Source organism: Peromyscus eremicus, chromosome 1, assembly GCF_949786415.1.
Source record: "Peromyscus eremicus chromosome 1, PerEre_H2_v1, whole genome shotgun sequence".
Classification (NCBI taxonomy): domain Eukaryota; kingdom Metazoa; phylum Chordata; class Mammalia; order Rodentia; family Cricetidae; genus Peromyscus; species Peromyscus eremicus.
Window position 1 is genome coordinate 182,477,901 of NC_081416.1, and position 24,084 is coordinate 182,501,984.

The following is a 24,084-nucleotide window of genomic DNA, read 5'->3' on the forward strand; positions in this document are numbered from 1 at the left end:
GATGAAAGCCATTGGCCACCAAGCCATTCCTGTTTATTTATTTTAACACAAGGGTTAGTGTGTTCCCACCTGGCCTCTTAGTCCTATGGTATGTAGCTGAAGATTAATTGACCTGCTGGTCCTCCTGTCAACACTTCCAAAGTGCTAGGATTTGGGGTGTATACCACCACACTTGGCCTTTGGTGGCTAGTGTTTGAAGCATGTCCCAGTCTGGACTCTAGGCTAACATGATATTCACTAGTTATCACAAGATGGCCACAAAACAAAGGTAACTCTCCTACTTCAGCCTCCCTTGGGTTTGGATTACAGGTCTCTGCAACTGTGTGGGTAAGATTTCCTGTTTCATGGCATTGATGAGTAATGTCATTAAAGTTAATAGTTAATATAAGAGCTCCCCTTCTATTTAATTTGATTTCAATCAATAATTGAGAAATCTCCTGCTTTATTTCCAAAATATGAAACATTAGTCAAAATGCAGACGTTTTCCCAAAAATTCCAAGAATCACTTAGAGGTCTCCGTTAAGCATCCTTGCAGGCAGAGAGTCATTACTTTCTGTTCTTTTGAATGGTCTCTGGGTTAGTTACTGGAAAATCAGTATATAGACTGGCTCCTCTGGGGCATTCCCTGCCTGCGAGGGAGGGAGTGCAGCTGTCTCTTGTCTGAGCTTCATGTTGCACAGCTGGGCATTGGTCACACCCTGGGGCTCTTCAGATTGTTCAGCCTGCAGTGGGAGAGAGTGAGAGGAATTATATGTCTTGGGGGAACAAGGAGGACTAGGGAGGAACAGGACCTGCGTGAGTGTCCATCACTCTGTCCTTTTCTGCTTGTCCATCTTTTGTGTCCAGGACATCTCCTAACATGACAGAAGGTAGGACAGCTCTGCCCTCCTGAGCCTGGAGGGTTTCACTTGGCATATATATCACCCAAGGGGCCTGCCTCAGTTGGTCTCTGTAGAGCAGAAGTAGTGAGATACAGATAGTGTATCCCTGTTCCCCTTGGGATCTCCTCTGGTCAGGTCTTCACAGCATGGCCACACTGAGCTGTTTAGGCTTCCTTCCTACAGCTCCGGCCTCTAATCTTGACACTCTAACCCTTGCTGTCTTGCCTCCAGCCACACAATCCAACTTCTAAAAACTAATGTTTCTGGGGGTGGGGAGATGGCTGGCTCAGTTGTTAAGATCACTGGCTGCACTTGCAGAGCACCCAGGTTCCCACAACCCACATGGTACTCTACAATCATTTGTGATTCCAGTTCTAGGAATGTGACATGCTTTTCTGACCTCTGCAGCACTAGGGGGACAGGTGGTATACAGATATTCATGAAGGCCAAACACCCATACACACGAAATGAACTATAAAATGAAATGATTCTCCCCAATTTTCTTTGTCCTGCCGAGTCCCCTGCCTGCAGTTGCTGGCCCCTTAGGTGTCTCTGTGGTCTTGTCCATGTGGGTTTCCTCCTCAGAAGACACTTTTCAGAGTCCTCCCTTGTACTTCACACTGGCCCTATGTTCCCACATACTCCACCCACTTCTTCTGCTTGGTTTCCCAAACCCTTGGCACTGCATGCACTCTGCACTTATTACCATGGATTACCATGGTGATGAGGGAGTGTGCTTTGTTCTCTAACTCTGATCCATGCAGGGAGCTGGTAAAGACGGGCTTTCTTGTGAAGCTGTGTCAGTGAATGGGGGTATTGGGAGGATCTGGATTACTTAGTCCTGTAACCTCTGATTTCTTAGGTGCATATTAACAACAAGACTGATGCTGAGCAGCCAAAGAGGTGACATGAGGGAGGAAGCAGATGGTCCCAGGAAACCAAGGGTGAGTGAGGCCAGAGCACATAGGAGGCACATGGTGCTTGCAGAAGGGAATGGTCATCTGTGGGTGTTGCTGAGGGCTCAGAGAGGAAGAACAAATAAGGACTCCTGGACTAATCTGGGCTCTAAGTCCTTAGCACTGCCAATAGAGACAGGGACCTCACCCAACTGTCCAGCTCCACACCATGCTCAGGCTGCATATTCTCCACTGAATCATCTGTCATAGAAGAACAAAAGAATGTCTTCAGAGAAGAGTCTAGGGCTATCTCAGACCCCTGGTTTCCTGCATGCCCCACGTGGGACCAGAGAACAGGGAATGTTATGATATCCCTTAGTTCATAGTGTGAAGTTCAAGCCCAATTAGCAAAGACCCCAGAGCCTCTCCACCACCCCTGAAATGCTGAGTCCTCAGACATCTCCTTCCCAGGGACCCTCTTTATCTCACAAAGGCTTTCTTCCTCGGTGGCAGCAGCTGGGTTGGATCTGGAAAGACAAGAAGATGTCAATTGTCAGTGAGTTGTGTCAGGAAGGTAGGCGATGATGTCTTGTGCCATGAGTTACCTCTTCTGGGGACCTATGTTCCTGTATACTGGCTCTGCAGCTCCTGCAGGAAGTTGCAATTCTGTCTCTTTCTGGGCTGAAAGAGAAAGAAGAGTCTGATCTAGGAGGGTAGTAAGCTCCACTCCCAGGCATATTTGCCTGCAAGGAAGGAAAAGAACTTCGCAACACAGGCATGAGTTAGCAAATGTCCCAGGACATGGTAACGTTCACAGAACACCCAAAATCTCACAGGTTCTGAGAGCCCGTGTTTTCTTATCTGAGATCTGTGTTTCTAAGCTACTGTTCCCCCATTAGAGGATTTCCTAGTGCCAGTGTTCTGATTCCCTTCTTAGATGGCCCACAGGGGAGCCTACCACCATCTGAGACCCCAGAAACCCACACCCTACTCACCATCCTTCCTGCATTTGCCCTGTTTCCTTTGCCGGAGGAGGAAGATGAGGATGAAGAGGAACAGGAGGAAGGCCACAGATGCTCCAATCAGAGCCTGGAGGTATTTTTCCAGTCCTGAGGTATAGGAGACATCATGAGAGAGGATGCTTGCTGCTTACCTGAGCACCCACAGTGTGCCAGGCCCATGTTGGCTCTTGCACCCACCATCTCCCCTCCTCACAATCGTGCAACAGGAATGGTCTGTTTTCCTATCCAGCCAGTTCACCTGCCTCAGATCACCTGACTGGAAGAGGTAGAGCTGGGAGTTGAACACAGGGACTCTGATGTCCAGCCATGTTCTACACACCAGAGCTGAGGATCACAAGCTGGGAAGGAGGAACTGGAATGCTCTACCATGACCCTGTGCCCCACACTTGCACATGTCACCACCACTGTGGGACAGCCCCACTGCAGAATCAGGTTCTGGAGTCCTCCTCTATCAGGAAAGATATCAATACAGGAAGACAGACCAAAGCAGACAGAAACTTAGACATGTGGGCCAGGGTTCTCACCTTTACAATCAAAGAAACAGCAGCCATCCCAGAAAGGAAGGGCCTGGCCAAGTCAGCATCTCAAGAAACAGCTATTTGAAGCCTATAACCAGCTATTCCCCATCTGGGTCCCACCTTCCAACAGAATATTTAGCATTCTCGAGTGTGACTCCATGCAGGTAAGAGGTTTATTCTCAGAGTCTTTATGGCAGCATGGGGAGGTGAGTGTCTGGGTTCCCTGCTTTCCACCTCACCCTCTCCCCTCAATCTCTAGGCTGAGACTAATCTTTTCTCTCTGGGTGCCATCTTTTGTAGCCTAAACTTAGTCTTGTGTTTCTGGAGTTTCATTTGGGATTTCTGCTTGACTCCCACACTCAAAAGTTGAAATGACAGAGAATGAAGACTTCATTGGGGTAAGAGCTGTGAGGCACCCTGGGGATGGAGCACACTCCCTGCACTGAGGTCCCTGATACTTACCAGCTGTTGTCATGGGCCTTGAGGGTTCTAGGAAACAGAACAACAAAAAGATGATGTTTAGATGCTAACCCAGGAGTCCTAACTCTTCTCACTGTCGCACATCTGTCTTGGAACCTCCCCATGATTCTCATGCTGTCTATCCCTAACCTAGATTGTGATAGAGGATGGAGTGGGCATTACTTGATAGGCCATCACTGGCATCCACTTTTTCCTAGGGAAATTGCCTTCTGACTAACCCTTCCTACTGTCTGCCAAGTCAAGAGCTTTCTTAAAGTTTGAATTTTGAGTCAGCCTGACAGTTCAGGGCCACCTCACCTGAGACTATGAGCTCTACGGGGGCACTGGCATATGACAACAGGTATGGTGATGAGTTTCGAGAACCATAGCACCTGTAGCTTCCTGAAAGGGCAGAGGTCACAGCACTCATGGAGAATTCTGCCTGGAAGTGCTGATCTTGGAACTTTGATTTTAGTCGCTGGGGTTGATGGACTGCCTCCTCCTTGTACAGAATGAAAGTGTTCACTCTTTCTCTTGACCAACACAGAAGAGTCACATTGTCTCCTGGATGTACTGTTGAGTTAGGCTTCACTGAGAGGAAAGCAGGGAAGAAAAGCTGTCCTAAACAGAAGAGGAATTATGAGAGGCTGTCTTCATTATTCTGAGCTGTAACCACACATGGGTATCCCCTAAGTACCAGGGACTCTGTCTCTTTTCTCAGACTGAGCTCCTCTCCTACTGTCCTGTCTCTGCATCAGTTCCTGCATCAGTTCTTTGTCCCTTGTCTCAGCCATCACCTCTTAGGATTCCCATGAAATTCTATGCAGAGGATGTTACCTGATCAAATCTCCTTGGTTGCTCACCTGAGATCAGAATGTCCAAGGTGTCACTGGAGGCTGACCGCTCAGAGGAGAGGTTGTGTGCACCATAGCATCTATATTGGCCTCCAGTAGAGCTGCTCACAGATCCCAGTGTGAAGTTGGCCAAGGAGAGACCAGCCTGGGTCCATTTGTGATGATGCTGGGTGAAGTTAGTTGTGCTCACCTTGTACAGAACAAATCTATCATAGGTGATGTCAGAGCAACACTGCAATGTGAGACTCTTTCCAGAGTCCAGGATATGGCCTTGGTGACTTAAAAGGGAGGGTTTCTTGGACAGCCCTAGAGGAAAGGTGACAGGCAAAGGACTGAGGAGCAACTTTTTACCAAACTCCTATCAGCTATCTTCCTGTTCTGCACAAGCCACTGCTTCTCTCCAACTGTGGGACTCTGGCTTAGAAAACAGATTCTTCCTTTAGTCCCTTTCCAACAGCAACTTCCCAGGGGGACAGTGTCCTGCCAAAGACTTAGGCTCTCAACAAGACTGGTCAAGGATGGGGATGGCTCACCTGAGATGTGTATTTCCAGAGGGTCACTCGGTGCTGACCAGACCTGTGGGGTATTCTTGTAGTAACCATAACATCTGAATGTCCCTATATGTACTGGGGTGACTGGACCCATAGAGAACATGGCTTGGTAGTGCCCATTATGGTGTATATACTGTGAGTCTAGGGAGGTGAAGAACTTCTCATCTTCATTGGAGAGAATGAGCTTGTCATATGCTTTCAATGAAACACACTGAAGAGTCATGTTTCCTCCTGTGGTCACCACATTGCCAGGCAGGGCTGACAGGATCGGTTTATTTCTGTAGATTCCTATGAGAGATGGAGATAGCTTTTTCCATGGGCTCACTCAACCAAAATGTCCTCCAGGGATAGGCTTTGGAAGGGAATACTTCTGAAAGCAGAGCCTGGTCCTGAGACCCTCACCTGTCACCACAATCTCCAGGGGATCACTGCGCTCTGACCAGCCAGCTGAGCTGTAACAGTAACAGCGATATTGTCCCCCATGTTGCGGTGTCACAGAAGGGATGGAGAACTTGGCCTTGTTCTCAGGCTTCTCTGGCGTCTGTGTGCCCCAGGGATTTTGTCTTCCCTCTTTATGCAGGACACATATTTCTGCATCTAGGCTCCCCTGACACCAAATGGTCACAGCACTTCTGGAGGCAATCAAAGAGCCTGGCTCAGCCTTGATGATGGGTTTGTGGAGGTTACCTGTAAGGAAGTAGGAGAGAAGGAGGTGGTTCTGGTTGAAGGTGGCACAGAGAAGGTCCCCTGTGTAGATGGCAATTAAGTTGATACGAAGAATCAGAAAGCTCCATGAATATTAAACTCTCTCCTGGACTTCCTGGGTTTTTCTATCACTTTCTGCTTGGAATCTGTATTTCTGGGTCCTCTGTCTCCCCTGATCTGCATCAATGGACTGAAGAGCCCTGTCCCCTCCCATACACCACACACCAAGGCCTCCTTCCACACTTCCATTATTTCAACAGCATTCTGTGGAATGGTTTTGATTCCTTACCTGAGAACAGGAGCTCCAGGGGATCACTAGGTTCCGACCATACCTGTGGTCTGCTCAGGTCATTGCTGTAGCATTGGAATATCCATCTTTGACTGGAAATCACAGGACCCACAGAGAATAGAGCCTGGAATTGTCCAGTTGAGGAATTATACTGTGACTCCAGCATCCAGGAGAGTTTCTGTGGTCCTTCCTTAGTCAGAATTAACCTGTCATATCCCTCCCTTGAGGCACATTGGAGGGTGACGTTTCCTCCTTCAGTTACCACAGGGCTGGGCTGGGCTGACAGGCTGGGTTTACTGTATGCTCCTAAAAGAGATGCTAGAATCAGATTAATGTATCAGGGCTCATTATCCTAAAGGACTGTGAGGAGTTAGGGCATCCCTGAGAGCAGACTCACTTCTGGAGAGTGAAGCCCAAGGATGGCAAAAGTTTTTTCCTCTCACCTGTCACCACAAGCTCCAAGGACTCACTGTACTCAGACCATGCATCATGGGTCCGATAGCGACATTGATATCTCCCTGCATGGTGCTGGTCAGTTTTTGAGATGGAGAATTCAGCCTTGTTCGCAGGCTTTAGAAGAATCTGTGTGAACCATGTATATTGACTTTTGTCTTTGTAGATAGAGTATTCTTTGGCTCCTGTTGTACCCTCACACAAGAAGGTCACATTAGTCTGTTTGGAGACCACAAGGTCTGGTTGTGCTCTGAGTACAGGCTTAGGGAGGGTCCCTGCAAGGAAATGAGAAGCTAGGACCCAAGATATCCTTTCTCAGATTGAAAGTATCAAACACATCACACTTCATTCAATCGCATGATCAGCTCACAAGTCTTGTTTTTTATACTTATTACTCAGGCATGTATCCTGGGTAATAGAGGTATAGCATATCAAGACAGCTGCAGATACTCACCAGTCAGCGCTGTGGTCCCAGGGCCCAGAGTCAGTCCTGGAAGAGAGTTCCTGGTGAGAAGTTTGTCCCTGAACCTGGAGCAGTTCCTCCCCTCCACAGAACCTCCTGAGACCCTGGGTTTTCCTGATGGGGCAGTGCTGGGCTGTGGGACAGGCTCATTCCTAGGCCACTGTATCCCCTCCCCATCTTCACAACTCACCCAGGCACAGCAGAGCTCTGAAGGTGAACATCATTACATCTGCTCATGGAGGCTGCAACTGTGCTTATGGGCAGAGCTACAGAGTCTGCCTAGGGGGACAGGAAACTAGTGTGGCTTCTGGAGGCAGGCACTCCTGATGACATAGTGGTACTTCATTGGTCCGGCAGTAAGGGGAGCCTTGCTCCTCACACACAAGATTTTGACTTCCGCAGTGCTGTGTCTGGGCCAGGAACTAGACCCTCTGCAATCAGCTCTTACACAGAGAACATTCCTACAACGCTGTTAATGTCAGCTGCATCTGTCCGCATCACCCTCAGGTCCATACTGTAGTCATCAGGTGCGAATATTTCAAATAATACTTACAAATTTAAATGTGGTTTTTGCCTTGTTGCCTCTCACATTTTTACTTGAAATACTTCCTCCTTTTCAACATTTTTTAAAGTCTCTTAGAAGGGTCTCAATGTCTATACCTGCATGGAATGGAATGCATAATCTTCTTTCTCCTGGTCTCAAGGGCTGGGTCACAAATGTGCACCTCTCTTTCTTGTTTCTAGCTCTTTTTTCGGATGGTACTTGCCAGTACAACTTTTAAATTGCATTTGTTAATTTTTCTAGTTACTCCTTTTCTTTGGTGTATAATGCCTTCAGGGCAGATTTATTCAAACTTGAAAGCAAACAATTTTACACACAACTGATGCAGAAAAGGTATACACTATGACATACTTATATACTTTTATATTATCAAAATCATATAGGCAAAGCAAAATATTTTGAAATGGAAAAATTGTATAGAACATAAAAATGCATATGATATAAAGGTAAGCTATAAACTCTAAATTATTCCTTTTTTAAGTGGTGTTCATGAGTGTGTGTGTGTGTGTGTGTGTGTGTGTGTGTTCATGTATATATGCCACAGATCAGGCATTAAGTTCAGAGTAAAAATTCAGTGGTCAGTTTTCTCCTTGTATAATATGGATCCTGTCAATAGGAGTCAGACCTTAATGTTGGCAGCAGGTATCTATACACTGAGCCATCTAACAGGCCCAACACTTACATATCCACTTTCCTTTGTCCTTTTCCTTTGGTCAAAAGGTTTGTATGGTGACTGGGATCTTGGACCAAACAGGGATGTGTATTATTTGACTCTCTTAGGGTGCAGGGTGTTGGTGTGGACACTTTCTTTCCGTTGTTAGCCATACATTGGTGCAGGGGTGGGCAGTACTTGTGAGCAGCACTGCATCTTCTTCTCACAGTTTTCTTCTTGGTTAGGCTGGTGAAGGGATGGCTATAGGATACCTCCACACAGCCATAGCACCAGGTGCATGGTAGACTCCTGTAAGTTGTAGTATGCGAGGTAAAGCCACTCTGTCCGCTGCTGGCAATATCTGCAGCTTCTGGTCAAGGGAGATGCTTTCTTGGTCGTAAATCTCAGCCTTGAGATTCTCAGTGTACTACTGAGTTCAACCTCAAAGGTAATGATTTTTAAAAAATTTTTATTAAGAAATTTTTTGTACATTTTTCCATGCAAATTACAGATTCCCTTCTCTTCCCTCCTCTCACCTCCCCCTCAGCCTCACTCTCCCAGCTCATGCCCCATTCCCTCCTCCGAAATGGTAAGGCCTTGGGGAGTCAGCAGAGCCTGGTACATTCAGTTGAGGCAGGTGCAAGCCCCTCTGTAGAGAGCCGTGCACGGCCGTGCCTCAAAGATGGTGCGGCATCTGGCTTCTGCCTTCCCGATGGCAGGTGCTCTTTATTTGGCTAAGGCTGGGATCTGGCTTGCTTCTGCGCACCTGGACCTAATCTGGCTTGCTTGCATATGTCTGACCCTAGCGGCATTGTCCACGTGGCACCACGGGTTGATTGCCCAGTGGCTATAAAGGGCGTGGGCTGACTTTCCCAGGAGAGTGGCTGTGGGAGTGACTGTGAGAGTGAGAGAGAGAATGGGAGAGTGAGAGTGAGAGTGAGAGTGGAGAAGAAGATGGCTTTCCCCGGGGTCAGAAGATTGTTCAAGGTTCCTAAATAAACTGCTTGGAGAAGAGCCTGGGGTCGTGTCGTCCTTGCTGGTCGAGGTGGACACGACACCCCTCCTCCAGAATCAAGGCTGTGTAAGGTGTCCCACCATAGGTAATTGGCTCTAAAAAGGCAGTGCAGGCACCAGGAATGGATGCTGATCCTACTGTCATGGCGCCCCTTAAGCATATCAAGCTACACAACTGTCTCACTTATGCAGAGGGCCTAGTCCAGTCCAGAGGAGGCTCCACAGCTGTTGTTCTAAAGTTCATGAGTTACTATTAGATTAGATCAGTTGTCTCTGTAGGTTTTCCTATCATGATCTTGATGCCCCTTGCTCATAGAACCCCTTTTCCCTCTCTTTGACTGGACTCCTGGAGCTCAGCCAGTTGCTTGGCTATGGATCTCTGCATCTGCTTCCATCAGTTACTGGATAAAGGAAATGTCGTACATTTACACAATGAATTATTACTCAGTTGTTAAAAGGGATGGCACCATGAAATTTCCAAGCAAGTGGATAAAACTAAAAAAAAAAATCATCCTGAGTGAGGTAACCCAGGCACAGAAAGACGAACACAATATAGACTCACTTGTAAGTGGTTATTCCTGTAAACTAAGTGATATCCATGCCACAATCCACAGACCCAGGGATTCTATGTAACAAGGAGGGACCAAGGGTGACACATAAATTTCCCTGAGAAGGGGAAATAGAATAGATTTCACAGATGTACTAGGGACAAGTGGGGATGGGATCAAGAGGAATTATGTGGGGAATGGATGGAGACTGTACTGACTGTACTAGAAGAGGTGACTGGAATTTGGGGATATTTGAGGGGTGAGGTAGAAACACAGTGCCATAGAAACTCCCAGGAATCCATGAGGATGACCCCCAGAAACTCTCCTTGTAGTGGAGTGTACTGAACCTAAGCCAGACATCTTCTTTTAGCAGACTAGTGTCTAACACAGTCATCATCAGAGGCTTCAACCATCAATTGATGTGAGCAGAAAAAGAATCCCACAACAAATCATAGGTGGAGTTCTGAGGAACCAGCAGATGAGTCCAAGGAAGGAGTGTATGAGCCAGAATGGTTATGACCCCACAAGAAAATGGCTCACAGAATCAACTAAGCAGGGCCCCTAGGGGATCACAGAGACTGAACAAGCTATCAGGGAATTTGTATTGGTCTGACCTATGTACTCTGCATACATATTATGTTTGTGTAGCTTGGGATTCCTGTAGGATTACTAATAGTGGGGTCAGGTGTTGTTTCTGATAATTTTGCCTGCTTTGGGGAACCTTTTACTCCTACTGGGTTGTCTTGTTCACTCTTAATTTGAGGGATGTGCCTAGTTTTATTTTAACTTGATATCCCTGAGAGGCCTACTTTTTTCTAAAGGTAATCGAGGAAGAATGGATCTGGGATTTAGGGGTTTGGGGGAGGACGGGGAGGAGAGGAGGGAGGGAAAACTGAGAATAGGGTGTAATATACGAGAGAAGAATAAATTTAAAAAATATCAAGACAAGCATTATGAATTAAAAAAACCTCAAAATATCACTGAGTTCATTTTGTGTTGGCCATCCACTGCTGGGCATGTGGCCTGCCCTTAAGTATGGTTTGTATATCAGTGTGACTTTGTTGAAAAAATTCTAATTTTTTTGCAACTATTTATCAATTGGAGACAGCTTCTGAGTTGGGGATGGTTGCATTTCCCCATCCCCTCAGCACTGGAACACTATCCAGCTTAGACCTTTGCTGGCCCTGTACATGCTGTTATATTCTCTTTGAGTCCATGTTTGTATCAGCCTGTTCTGTCTGGAAGACATTTTTCCATCATCTCATCCATCTACTCTGGCTCTTATAATCCCTCCAAACTCTCTTCCTCACAGTCTTGGTCTCAGAGTGAAGGGATTTAATGCAGACACCCCATTAAGAACTCAGTGTTCCAAAGTCTCTTCTTGTACATTGTTCAGATGTGGTTCTCTTTATTAGCTACCATCTGTTGTAGGAGGAAGCTTCTCTGATAAGGGCTGAGCAAGACATTCATCTAGGAGTCGTGCATAGATTCATAGCCTATCTTGTCTCAGGTTTGGACCACTCAAACAGTGGTTGAGCTAAGATTGGTGGGGATTAGTAACACAATTTCCATGGGTAGCAGGTTGTAACCCTGGCTAGAGGATCATGACTTGGAGTGTGTGGAAGTTTAACTTCTCTAAGTTGAAATATGAAGCTCTTAAACTTTCCCCAAAAGCTGTTCACACTCCTCTTGGGGGATTAATAACCTCTCAAGGAACTAAGAACTAGATGTGGAAACAGTGAACAGTACGTGATAAAAAGCACACTTGCAGTTAACCACAATGAGAATTTATAGAATCCACTGGGGCTTACTAAAAAAAAAAAAAAAAAAAAAAAAAAAAAAAAAAAAAAAAAAAAAAAAAAAAAAAAAAAAAAAAAAAAAAAAAAAAGAGGTCAGGCTGGGTGTATGGGGAGGAGACAGTCTTCTCTATGAATTTTTTCTATTAGCCTAGAGTTTGCATGAATTTTAATAGCAACACAGGAACATGCCAGGATCTTGGCCACATTTATATTTCCTATTTGTTTTAGATAAGGCATCAATTATTATTGATATTCATATGGAAGCAGAGATTTTGTCTCTAGGGAATATCATTTTTAGAACAAATCTACTTCCTCATAGCTCGACCTACTAAACATTATCACATGGACTTCAAAGTCATGTGAAACTGTGAAACAATGATGTTCTTTTCAAGAACTTGACTGAAACCAAGAAGTTAGATCCATTCAGAAAACTTTTTCCAGAGCAAATTCAACCTTCTAAGTTACTGACTTTTTCTTAAATGCATGTGTTCTTTGACAACGTCTTATATGTATATAACACAATCTGATTAACCCTATCCAACCCTCTTTTATCTCCCTACTATCCACAGCAACTCCCATCTCATCACTATAAATCCATTCCCTCGTCTGTGTCTATTCTTTTGTTATTTCCCACAGATTTTAACCAAGATTTTCTACATGACTATGTGAGTAGAACTCTAGGAATATGGTGGGCTCACTGGAGGGTGCAAAACTGAATACAATGAGACTCCCTCACAGTTCACAAAGGGCCCAACCTCAGCAGATATATCTGCATCACAATTCCTGCATCTATGGCCCAGGAAACATCACAGAAGCAGATACATATACATTGTAAGAATAAGAATATACCAGGAAGCCTCCAGTGAAAAAGCTTCTCCTAGAAATGGCTGAAGAGATAAATAAGAGCAGACAATGCAGTATCAGTGAAAATATTAATGTGGAAGGAAGAAATTTTCATGGGGTCTTATATTTAGACAGAGAACTACAGACAATGAATGCCCACTAGAAGAAATAGAATTAGTTTCTCTCAGGCATGAGCTCCATTATTGGTTGCCCTATGCAGAGTGGGTTTTTTTGTGTAATTTTTCCAGTCAAATATATTACCATTCTACAAGATAATCATTGTCTTACAACCGCAAGAAAAGATATTCCCTCTGAACCTACCAAATTGTGTCGACAATATGCTTTATTTTTCTTAGTTTTAGTTTTAAAATTCTGGTCAAATCAACAGGTAAGTATAATTCTCACCCCTCGTTATAAAAGCTTCTCTTTACAGGAGACAGAGACTACTACAGAAAACTTTCAACTGGTCAGAGAACAACTGACTTAGGGTATTCAGACCCGGCTGATTCATCTGCAATGCAACTCCTACACCTAAGGCTGAGGGAACATTGCAGAAAAGGAGGCAGGTTTGCAAGTGACCTAAGACCTGGATACCTTCTGTGAGAGTGTATCTCTGAGAAATAACAGAAAAGTACACCAAAGACACCTCCACAACATACCTGCCTGAACAAGACCTGAACAAGGACAACACCAGTAGACATGCTAACATGTAAGGAGGAAATTACACAGGGCTCCATACCTAGAGAAAAGACAATAGGCAACTAAGGAATGCTGAGAGAGGGAAAATCAATGTTCACCAGGCGTAGCCTCTGGTTCCTCATTCAATACCAAACGCTGAGGTTTGAATTCATGTACAAACAACACTAAATGAATTCAGCAGGTTGCATTTGTATATATATGCATACACATAAAACATTTAAAGAAAAGGATAGGAATTAGAGAGGGAGAAGTTGGAGAGAAATATGAGAATGATTATATGGAGGAAACTGGATGGAGGCAGTATAACCATATTTAAATTTTTTACAGTTTCTATTCTAGAGGTAGAGTTCAAATTCAATATAATATTTCACATATCAACTGAAATGTATACATAAACAATATTAGTCAAATAAAATAAGTCTCTGTCTCCTGTAAAGAGAAGCTTTTAGGTTGTGGGATAGGGTCATTCCTAATACCCAGTGTTCCCTCCCCATCTTCACATCTCACCTAGACAGAGCAGGGCTGTGAAAGTGAACATCATGGCATCTCCTTCTGGAGGCTGCAACTGGTCTTATGGGTAGATCTGCAGAGCCTATCTCAAGGGCCAGGTAACACAGGGTGTGGTCTTTGGAGGCAGGATCCTCCCTATCACATGGTTGTACTGGAACAGCTCCATGGGGAGAGGAGCTGCCCTGTTGGAGAATCCTGCATTTAAGGTTGCAGTTCAACACATCCTGAAAGTTCTCTGAGCTCAGTGCAAAAAGGAGGCCTCCCTTTCTTTCTCAGCAGAACTCCCCTTCTCTGCCTAACCTTATTTGAAGAGTGTCTCTAACCTCAGATGGCTGAACTTATTTGGAGAATGACTATGACTCAGCACAAAACCCCCTCCTTTCCTCCTGCCTGTAGGATAATTAGGTGCTGACCAATCAACACTTCCCACAGGTAACCTTAAGAACCCTCACATCCCTTACCTCTGGCAAAATAAAATGAGCTCCTTCTCTCTCTCTGAGGATGATTCCCATAATCCTTTCCATCATGCTCAGAGGTGCCTGAACTCTGTTATTTGCTTCTGTTCCCTTTGCCCTCAGGGTCATTGTCTCCTCCTCGACATTTACCAGTCCAACTGGGTGTAGGCAATAACTTTTTCGTCTCTCATAAAAATCTGGTAATGCAGCAACCAGATAAAAGTCTCTATGAAGTTGTGTTCCCCTCTGGCCTTGGTGTTTCCATATTTTATATGTCACGGGAAACTCTGCTTCTCACCAGCTACTTCTTCCCATTTCCTCTCTTTTTGTAGTAAACTGCCTAAAGCTGGACTAGTTCCTGCTGCAGAGCAGCTTGTCTCAGGCCCTGAGGCAGTTACATCATCACCTGTCACCAGATGTCTTTTACCAGGGACTGAGTGATCAGGGGAATGAAAAGGAATTCTCCCCTCTCTATTCTTTGTTCTTTATTCCGAAACCTGCTTGATTCTGTCTACACTCTCTCCCTAGACTGTGCAGATGTCCTGTCCATATGCTTGTTGCAATTGATGAGTCAGAGACTGAGAGGCTCCTGCCCCTCCCTGCACAGTTGCAGCTGTTGTTTCCCTCTGCCCTGAGAGACAGAGAAGCCAGCTGTGGCTTGCTCAGAACACACAGGCTGTCTCCTACAGCATCTGCTCGTCACTTGTCTGTGAGTCCAAATTTTAGAGTCCTATTCTTCAGCTGCTGCTTTTACTCTCCAGTGTGGGCATATGTATACTCGTCCAGCTCCTGCAGCCTGTTGCACCCATGTGGACATCTGCTCTTCTTCTCTTGCTTCTCCCTCGGGAGCTGGAATCCTGCTTGAGGCAGCTGCAAGACCCACTGAAATCTTCTCTCTGTACCCCAGGATTAAGCTGTAAGCTCTTACCTCAGGATTTGTGAGTTGTTCGTTGGACATGGTTTAAAATCTATATAATTCATAACAAAGTGTGTTTCTCCTGGAAAATTTTGTTCATTTGTTCCTCAAGAAAGTTGTGCCTGCCTGAGTCATTAGAAAGTTTGTCTGTTTGTGTGTTTTGGTGCACCAATAAATGTTGAAATTTGGCATGGAGACAGAAATGAGTGGGATATTTTTGTTGACTCTACTGCCCCCAGCTTCCAGTCACCACATGGCTGCCTTTCTAGCAGGACCTCAGCATATACCTCTGGGATGGATGTAATGTGACTGTACCACCACTTTAATTAAAGGTAAACGTGTGGAGTGGACCTACCAAGTATGCAGCTATTGGTGTCCAGGATATTTTATACTGAAATTGACTTTTGTGGGCTCATTCCTGTCTTGTCCTAAACACAAACATTTATTAAATAGTTTGCACTACTAGAGCTTGTTAGATCTGCACATTGGTTTCTGCACAGTGGTCTAATTCAGAAGAAAGAAAGCTCAGTAAGAACATTTGATTTCCCCATATTTTTGGTATTAGGGATTGACAACACAACCTCTAGTATTATAAACATATACTCTACCAATGAGCCATAGCCCAGTTTTAGTTTATTTTTCAATTTCTGGTCCTTTAATTTTTTACTGTTATCATTTCCTTGTGCTTATTGGTTTAATTATGTCTGCTGTTGTTTTGAGACAGGCTTTGCCTTTGTAGTCCTGGCTATCCTGAAGGTGGTTATGTCGATCAGTCTGTTCTGGACCTCATAGAAATCTTCCTGCCTCTGGTTCCCCAAGCTCTGCAATTAGCTGGTGTGAGCTACCACATCAGCCTTGGGTTTAAATTTTTAAGTGTTTGAAAATATTGTACCTTTATATATTATGTTTTGAGTGAGTTTCCCCTCCCAGCCCTCCCATTTTTCCTCACCCTCTCTTGCTGGCTCCCCTCATGACTGACTTGGATATCTTTTGATTCCTTCCCTGACCTGCTGGCTGTTCAAAATGTGCCATTTCAGTCCCATGAACCTTTGAGAGTTCCCATGTCTCCTTTCGTTTATTGAATTTGCATTTCATTCAAATGTGGTCTGGGCTAATTCTTGATATGAGCTTCTCTTGGTAGTGCTGAGTCGTACTCTGTGACAGCCAGTGTCCTGGAGAGTCCTGATGGTGCACTGTGGGTTGGAAGGTTGTTCAGTGTTTTAGTGCATTTGGTCTGCAGTGTTGCTTGTGTCTGATGCTTTCTTACTGATGTTCTATCTGGATGCTGTGTCCAGTGTTAGAGAGGACAGAGGAGGGTCTGTATTTTCTTGTTGTTATTTATCTCTTCCTAAATGTCTGTTAGTGCAGGTGTTACGTTTTCATTTTAAATTTTATTTAAATTTTAATTTAGGGGGCTGGAGAGATGGCTCAGAGGTTAAAAGCACTGGCTGCTCTTCCAAAGGTCCTGAGTTCAATTCCCAGTAGTTGCATGGTGGCTCACAACCATCTCTGGTGCCCTCTTCTGGCCTGTAAGGATACATGCAGGCAGACCACTGTATGCATAACAAATAAACAAATCTTCCAAAAAAAAATTTTAATTTTAGATTTATTTATTTTAAAAGTATGCATATTTTGCCTGCCTGTATATATGTGCAACACGTATATGCATTGTGGCTGTGGTGTTTAGAAGAGAGCACGGGATTCCCTGGGACTGCACTTATTTCTGGTTGTGAACCACGACAAGGGTCCTGGGACCTTATTTTGGTTTCTCTGCAGGAGTAAGAAGTGTTCTTCATTGAGCGATCTCTCTGGTGCTAAATATTTTTTATTGAATAATTTTTAAAAAATAATATATTTGCTGATCAGTTGAGTTTTTTTTGTCCTTAGGGAGTAATGTTTTCCTTCTGGAGTAACAAGCATTTTACTCCAAATTTTCCCTGGAATTCAAGTTTATTTCTAGTATCTATTTTTTGCTAGAATATCATCTCTCTCATTTTGGAAATTAGTTCTTTGTGATTTTTTTTTCGTTTTTGTATTTAAGTGTAACATGAATCTTAAATGGTCCTATTAATAAAAACCCTGGAGCCAGAGGGGTGAAAACTGAGAGATTAGAGGAATTGAACAAGCTGTAGTCAACCTCACCTTACCAACTCCTCAGCCTCCAGAGAGCCACTTCCTGTATTCTCATGCCTGTATACCTTTCTGTGCCCTGACATCTTACTTTCTTTCTCCTCTCAGCTTCATCACTTCCTCTTTCCGCCCAGCTCTATCTCTTCCTGTCTGTCTGTACAGGCCTCCAGACCCTATGGTTCACTAGCACTGGGATTAAAGGCATGCGCCTCCATGCCTGGCTCTGTTCCCAGTGTGGCCTTGAACTCACAGAGATCCAGATAAATCTCTGCCTCATGAACACTAGGATTAAAGGCCTGACCTCTATGTTTAATATAGCGGTTGGCTTTTTCCCCCTGATCCCTAGATAACCTTTATTAGGATACACAAATAAAATATCACCACATTTAAGTTTTTATTTATTTATATTTTTATTAATTACTTTATTCATTTATTATACATTCAGACTGCAGCTTCCCTCCCCCCTCCACCCCGCTTCTCTCATTTCTTCTCCCCACCTCTCCTCTGTCCCTGCTTCCCAATCAACCCCTCCTTTACCTCTGGTCAGAAAAGGGCAGGACTCCAATAGGTACTAACAAAGCCTGGCATATCAACTTGAGGTAGGGCTGAGCTTCTCTCCTTTTATTAAGCCTGGGCAAGGCAAACCAGCATTAGTAACAGGTTCCTAAAAGCCAGACAAAGCTTTAGGGACAGGTGTAGTGGCATTTGCTCTGACCTTGGGCTATAATACCTGAAGGAGGCAGTGTAGGTGAGCTTTTAAAAAGAGAGAGAGAAGGGTCACATGCCCCTTCTCCCTGCTCCTGATTTCGAGGTGGATTTGCTCCTGGTCAGATCAGAGGACGACTTCAACTGTCAACTCTATTTCGTATTCATGAGTGTAATTTCTTCAATTTACCTTAATAAATTTTGTTAATAATTCTTAAACAGACTCCTGTGTATTTATCCCTTTATCTGGCAGCCAGCCAAGTGGATCTGAACTCCATGTGCCCCTGCTGGGGCTACTGGCATGACCAAACCCTAACGTACACGGGCAGCTGCTGGTGGGTTTCTCCGCCCTGCAGAGCTCATGCAAACCCCTCTGGGAACTGCCTAACCCCTGCTCAGGTGACAGCCTGCATACAGTGGCCATGGGGGGACCCTATAGGCCAGGTAGTTCACACAGCAGCAGTTCTTGTAACCAATGCCAGATGCACACATGTTCCGCATCAGAGAGAAAGGTGTCCTTGCTAGGAGCCTTTTTAGGTCCATGCTTGTAGTGGCCAGATTGGGTCACAGATTAACAACAGACTGTTGCTTTACTTTTAAAATTGTTTGGTGTAGCCAGGTGGTGGTGGCCCACGCCTTTAATCCCAGCACTCAGCAGGCAGAGCCAGGTGGATCTCTGTGAGTTCGAGGCCAGCCTGGACTACCAAGTGAGTTCCAGGAAAGGCGCAAAACTACACAGAGAAACCCTGTCTCGAAAAACCAAAAAAAAAAAAAAAAAAAAAATTGTTCGGTGTAGCTGCTGCCAGTTTTGAGACACACTGGGTCACCATCCTCAAGAGCAATCCTACCGGCCAGCTTCTGACACCGCTACTGAGTCTGGTCTGGTGCCCCAATCCTGCCCACAACTGGGGCTGCCATCTTGTGTGCAGTACCTTCTCAGTGCCAGTCCTATAGCACCAGGCAGACAGGCGGGTCCTGCCAGGCATGTGACTGGGCCTGAGTGCTTCTAGCTCATGTTTGTATATAATCTGTTGTTGCCCCAGCAACCCTACCTAGTGCTTAGAGGTTTGCCTGGGTGAGTCCTTCTGTCACAGGAGCCCATTCAGGGAGCCTGAGTCAGATTGTAACAAACCTGCTTTGGTGCTACACATGCGACACCTACCGGTCCAGCTACAATACTACATCCAAAAATCATTGAAACAGCCATTTGCCTTACCTGATTATTTACACCTGGAACATCTGGGCATGTAGGACAATCTTTCAAGGGTATTATCTGAGGTAAATGACTTGATAATTTTACACTTTAAAATGATTAATAATGATTAATACACAAATTAATTTTTTTTTTACAAATTTTGAATATTTCTCAAAAAATGGCAGATAATTTCACCACTCAGGAATTTAAAAGCTTTTTGTTTGCACTATAAATAAAATATTATAGGACATATATGACTCTCCTGGGATGTATACAATGTTCACCATACTAGCAATTAGCATAGTGATTCATCACATACCATTGAAAATTGGCTTAATAATAACAACAAAAATGAGACATTAATGGAACTGTTACAGATAGTGATACTGTTAAATAGTAGGATTCTTTCTCGGGAATCCACTAATTTACTATAAGAACTTCAGTCCCTTAATAATAACTGAACAACCAGATTTAATTCTATTGATAATAAATATGAATATTTAATGGATAAAACTATAACTCTTCAGAGCAGTCTTAATGCCATTCAGATAATTTCTAAGGAAGGAAGATCATCACTAATTGATAGAGTAAAGTCTGTGGAATCATGTGTTTCTGATGAACATAAAAAATTGTATGATTCCATGACATCTCTAGAATCCTTTACCACAGAGGAGGTTCAAACACTACAGAAAGTGGTAGTTAATTGATTTTAAGCTCTGGAGGAGTCTCTCAGTAAGGATGAAAACAGAACTAATAAACAGAAGAGCAGAGCCATACAAGTAATAACATCACCAGGTGGCTCTTGTAAAATGGCTTATCCTGTCACCATCCATGAGAAGCCAGCCGATTATACACATCCTGAAGAATATACAGAATATATCTGGCAACCTATTAATAGGAGAGATTTAAAAGATATTAAAGAAGTGGTAGTCACCTAGGGCATAAACTCAACATATGTAAAACAGTTGTTAAATATGTGGTCTTCTAGAAATAAAATTATACCAGATGACTGGAATCAGTTAACCTCAGCTATGTTAGAATATAGCCAGCAGTTACAATAGAAAAGCTGGTTGAGAGAAGAAGCTAAAATCTTTGATCAGCAAGGCAAATTTAATTAGAGGTTTTGAGATCTCCCAAGATCAAAATCTTGGTGAGGGCTGTTTCACTGATATAAATGTACAAAGTACCTTTGATGAGCCTGCATTATCCCTACGCCACACAGCAACTTTAAGTGTTTGGGAAAAAATTCCAGAACCAGGGAAAGCAACTGGGCTATATAAAAAGGTTTTGCAAGGGTCAAAAGAACCATTTACTGCTTATTTTTCTGATTTTTTTTTTTTTTACAAAGGTTGACCACAGCTGTAACAAGACATCGGGCCCACAATTAAGACAAGTATTACCTCAATCTTTGGCTTTTGATAATGGTAATACAGAATGCAAAAGGATACATACGTCTTTAAAAATCAGATCAGCAGCATTGGAAAAATGGATTCAACATATAAATGATGTTGAGTCTTTTAAAGATGGTAAGGAGGCTTGGATAGAAGAGACAACTTCCAAAGGTGGAAAGAGTCATCAATGTAACAAATGTTTTAACTGTGGCACATCAGGTCATATGAGAAGAAATTGTGCACAGGGTGCTCCTAGAAGCAATACTTCTAGAAATATCCCCAACAGGAGACCCCAAACTTTTGGATTATGTGTAAGATGTGGCAAAGGCCAACACTGGACCAATGAAGGCAGATCCATAAGTAGCATTAGTAATAGCCCTTTACCAGTGTGAAACACCTCAGGGGATTTCTCACAGGCCCCCAAATTGAATGTGGTCCAGAGATTTTCAATCACTGAAGAGGAAATTCATCCCTAGGACAATTAAATAATCTAGTATCTAATATAAAGAAATGATACTGCACTGGATGATAAAACAATTTTGATAGATGAGTCAAAAATTCCAAAAGTCCATAAAACAAATATTTTGGCAGACTTCCATAAATGAACAAAGACAAAAGCTTAAAGTGCAAATTAATAACATTTTCCTTGAAGGATTAGTGGACACAGTTGCAGATGTAATTATAATTACACCAAAATAATGGCATCTGAATTGGCCTCTTGAAATGGTAGATGTCCAGTTTCTAGGGATTGGGACCCTATCTCAGGTAAAACCAAGTCTGAGATGGGTGGAATGCATAGCTAGGGCCAGAAGGACAAATAAAGAAGCTGAAGCCACATGTGGCAAATGTAGCAGTGGATCTTTGGGCCTGAGATCTGTTACAGCAATAGAATACCCAGATTAAAATTCCTCCAATCTCAGGAGTGGAATATAGACCAACTAATGTTTCTAGGAATAATATTATAAGATACCATAAAAATAGCCACCAACCACTCAAGCTCTACAAAAACAAAGCACAACTGCCACTGAACTCCCAGAAGTACCAATGGCCCTACCTTTAAAATGGCTAATGGATAAACCTGTCTGATTCAGACAATGGCTTATGACACAAGAGAAACTACAAACTTTAAACAGCATATTCAGGAACATTTAAATGCTTGACGCATTGAAGAATCTACCAGCTCTTGGAATTCTCCTGTATTTGTTATTAAAAAGAAATCTGGTAAGTAGAGAATGCTGACAGATTTGAGATCCATAAATAGAGTATTTCAGCCTTTGAGCTCCCTACAGAATGGAATGCCCTTGCCCTCTCTGTTACATAAAGAATGGCCTACTATAGTTATTGACTTAAAAGACTGTTACTTTATCATACAGGTACAAGAAAAGGACAGAGAAAATGTTCCCTTCACAGTACCTACTTACAATAATTCCCAGCCAGTCAAGAGGTGACAATGGAAGATCCTTCCACAAGGATTGCTAAATAGCCCTACCCAGTGCCTATATTTTGTACAAAAACCATTGGAAATAATTTAAGCAAAATTTCCACAATCTATAATCTACCATTACATGGATGATATCTTATTAGCTGATTCAAAGTTAGGTACTTCACTGTGGATTACAAATTGCTCCTGAGAAAAGATACAAAAAGGAAATTATATTAATTACTTAGGATATAAGACAAACCAAAAAATTAGAACCCAGAAAGTACAACTCAGGAAAGCTGAATTGCAGGATCTTAATGATTTTCAAAAATTGTTAGGAATCAGCTGGGCGGTGGTGGTGCACGCCTTTAATCCCAGCACTCGGGAGGCAGAGCCAGGAGGATCTCTGTGAGTTCGAGGCCAGCCTGGACTACCAAGTGAGTTCCAGGAAAGGCGCAAAGCTACACAGAGAAACCCTGTCTCGAAAAACCAAAAAAAGAAAAAAGAAAAAAATTGTTAGGAATCATTTTCTACTTACAGACCGTCATTGGAATACCTGAAGATGGACTAGTAAATTTAGCCAATACCCTAAAAGGGGACAAGGACAGAAATAGTCCAAGAGAGTTATCAGATGAAGCTGAGAAGGAATTGGCTCTAGTAGAAAAGAAAATATGAGAGGCACAGGTGGATTGTATGAACCCAGAACTTAACTGCATTCCGGTCATACTCCCCTCTTGACAGTCCCCCATGGCGATTTTGATGCAGAGGGAAGATATTATATTGCAATGGATATATCTACCATGTAAACTGAGTAAGAAGTTAAAGGTTTATGTAGAAAAACCTCTGATTTGATTCTAACAGGAAAATTAAGGCTTTGTCAATTGACAGAAGTAGAAACATTAGAAATTGTGGTACCTTTAACTAATGAAGAAAGTTCCTCTTTAAGAAAAGATAATGAATACTGGCAAAGAGCCTGCAGTAATTATTTTGGGAGAGATTAACAATTGCTATCCAAAAAGCAAGAGAATAAAATTCATAAGAAGAACTGAATGGGTCCTTCCTCACACTGTATGTCACAAAACAATCTCTGGAGTCTCTGAGTCCCTAAAGTCTATACTAATGCAAATAAATTAGGAAAGGCAGAATATAAATCAGGAGATTTAAGTAAAGTGGTTCAAAGGCCCTACAATTCTGTACAAAAGGCAGAACTGTATACCATTCTTATAGTACTAATGGACTTCATAGAACCTTTCAGTATAGTTATTGACTCTCAATATACAGAGAGAGTTATCTACATATGGCAACTGCTGAATTTATTCCTGATAATACATAATTGACTTCACTAATATACAATTACAGGAAATCATCAGAAATAGGGAATATCATATATATACATATATATATACATATACATATGTATATATGTATAACACATCAGATCCCATATGGGTCTGCCAGATCCTCTAGCACAAGGTAATGATTAGATTGATCAGTTATTAATAGGTAATGTTTGAGAAGCCTCAGAATTTTATAACAAACACCATGTAAATAGCAAGAGTTTGAAGAAGGACTTTTCTATCACTTGGCAATAAGCCAAGGAAATTGTAAAAAAAAAAAAAGTTCTACTTGTTCCTGTTACAACTAAACTCCATTACCTGCTGAAAGCAATCCCAAATGTATACAAAGAAATGAAACTTGGCAGATGGATGTGTTTTATTTTGTAGAATTTGGAAAATTAAAATATGTACACTATACCATTGACACAAACTCAGGATTTCAATGGGCAACTCCTATGAGTTCTGAAAAGGTTGATTCTGTGATTACACATCTATTAGAAATTATGGCCATCATGGCAATACCTGTACAAATTAATACTGAAAATGCTCCAGCATATGTCTCAAATAAAATGAGACAGTTTTTTGCTTATTACAGTATTAAGTATGTTACAGGTGTACCATGTAATCACAGTAGCCAAGCAGTCAGAGAAATATCCATTTGAACTTTAAAGGATATACTAAAAAACAAAAACAGGTAACAATGACTCCTAGAAATAGATTACATAATGCTTTATTAACCTGGAATTTTCTCAATGCTGATGAGAAAAATAACAAAAGCTGTGATGAAACATTGGACAGCAGAAAAAACTCCTGAGCC

General features: G+C 42.9%; 1 protein-coding gene across 1 annotated transcript; it reads right to left on the bottom strand.

Moving 5' to 3' along the window:
• Nucleotides 1-581: 581 nt before the first annotated feature.
• LOC131903092 (leukocyte immunoglobulin-like receptor subfamily B member 3) lies at nucleotides 582-13,749 on the bottom strand. Its single transcript, XM_059253789.1, is given in 17 exon segments — nucleotides 582-755; nucleotides 811-881; nucleotides 884-913; nucleotides 916-949; nucleotides 1,986-2,038; nucleotides 2,267-2,304; nucleotides 2,383-2,458; nucleotides 2,773-2,886; nucleotides 3,780-3,806; nucleotides 4,095-4,397; nucleotides 4,640-4,936; nucleotides 5,164-5,469; nucleotides 5,584-5,868; nucleotides 6,176-6,481; nucleotides 6,619-6,903; nucleotides 7,083-7,118; nucleotides 13,716-13,749. Coding segments are annotated over 17 exon segments (2,469 nt in total).
• Between the last annotated feature and the right edge of the window lie 10,335 nt (nucleotides 13,750-24,084).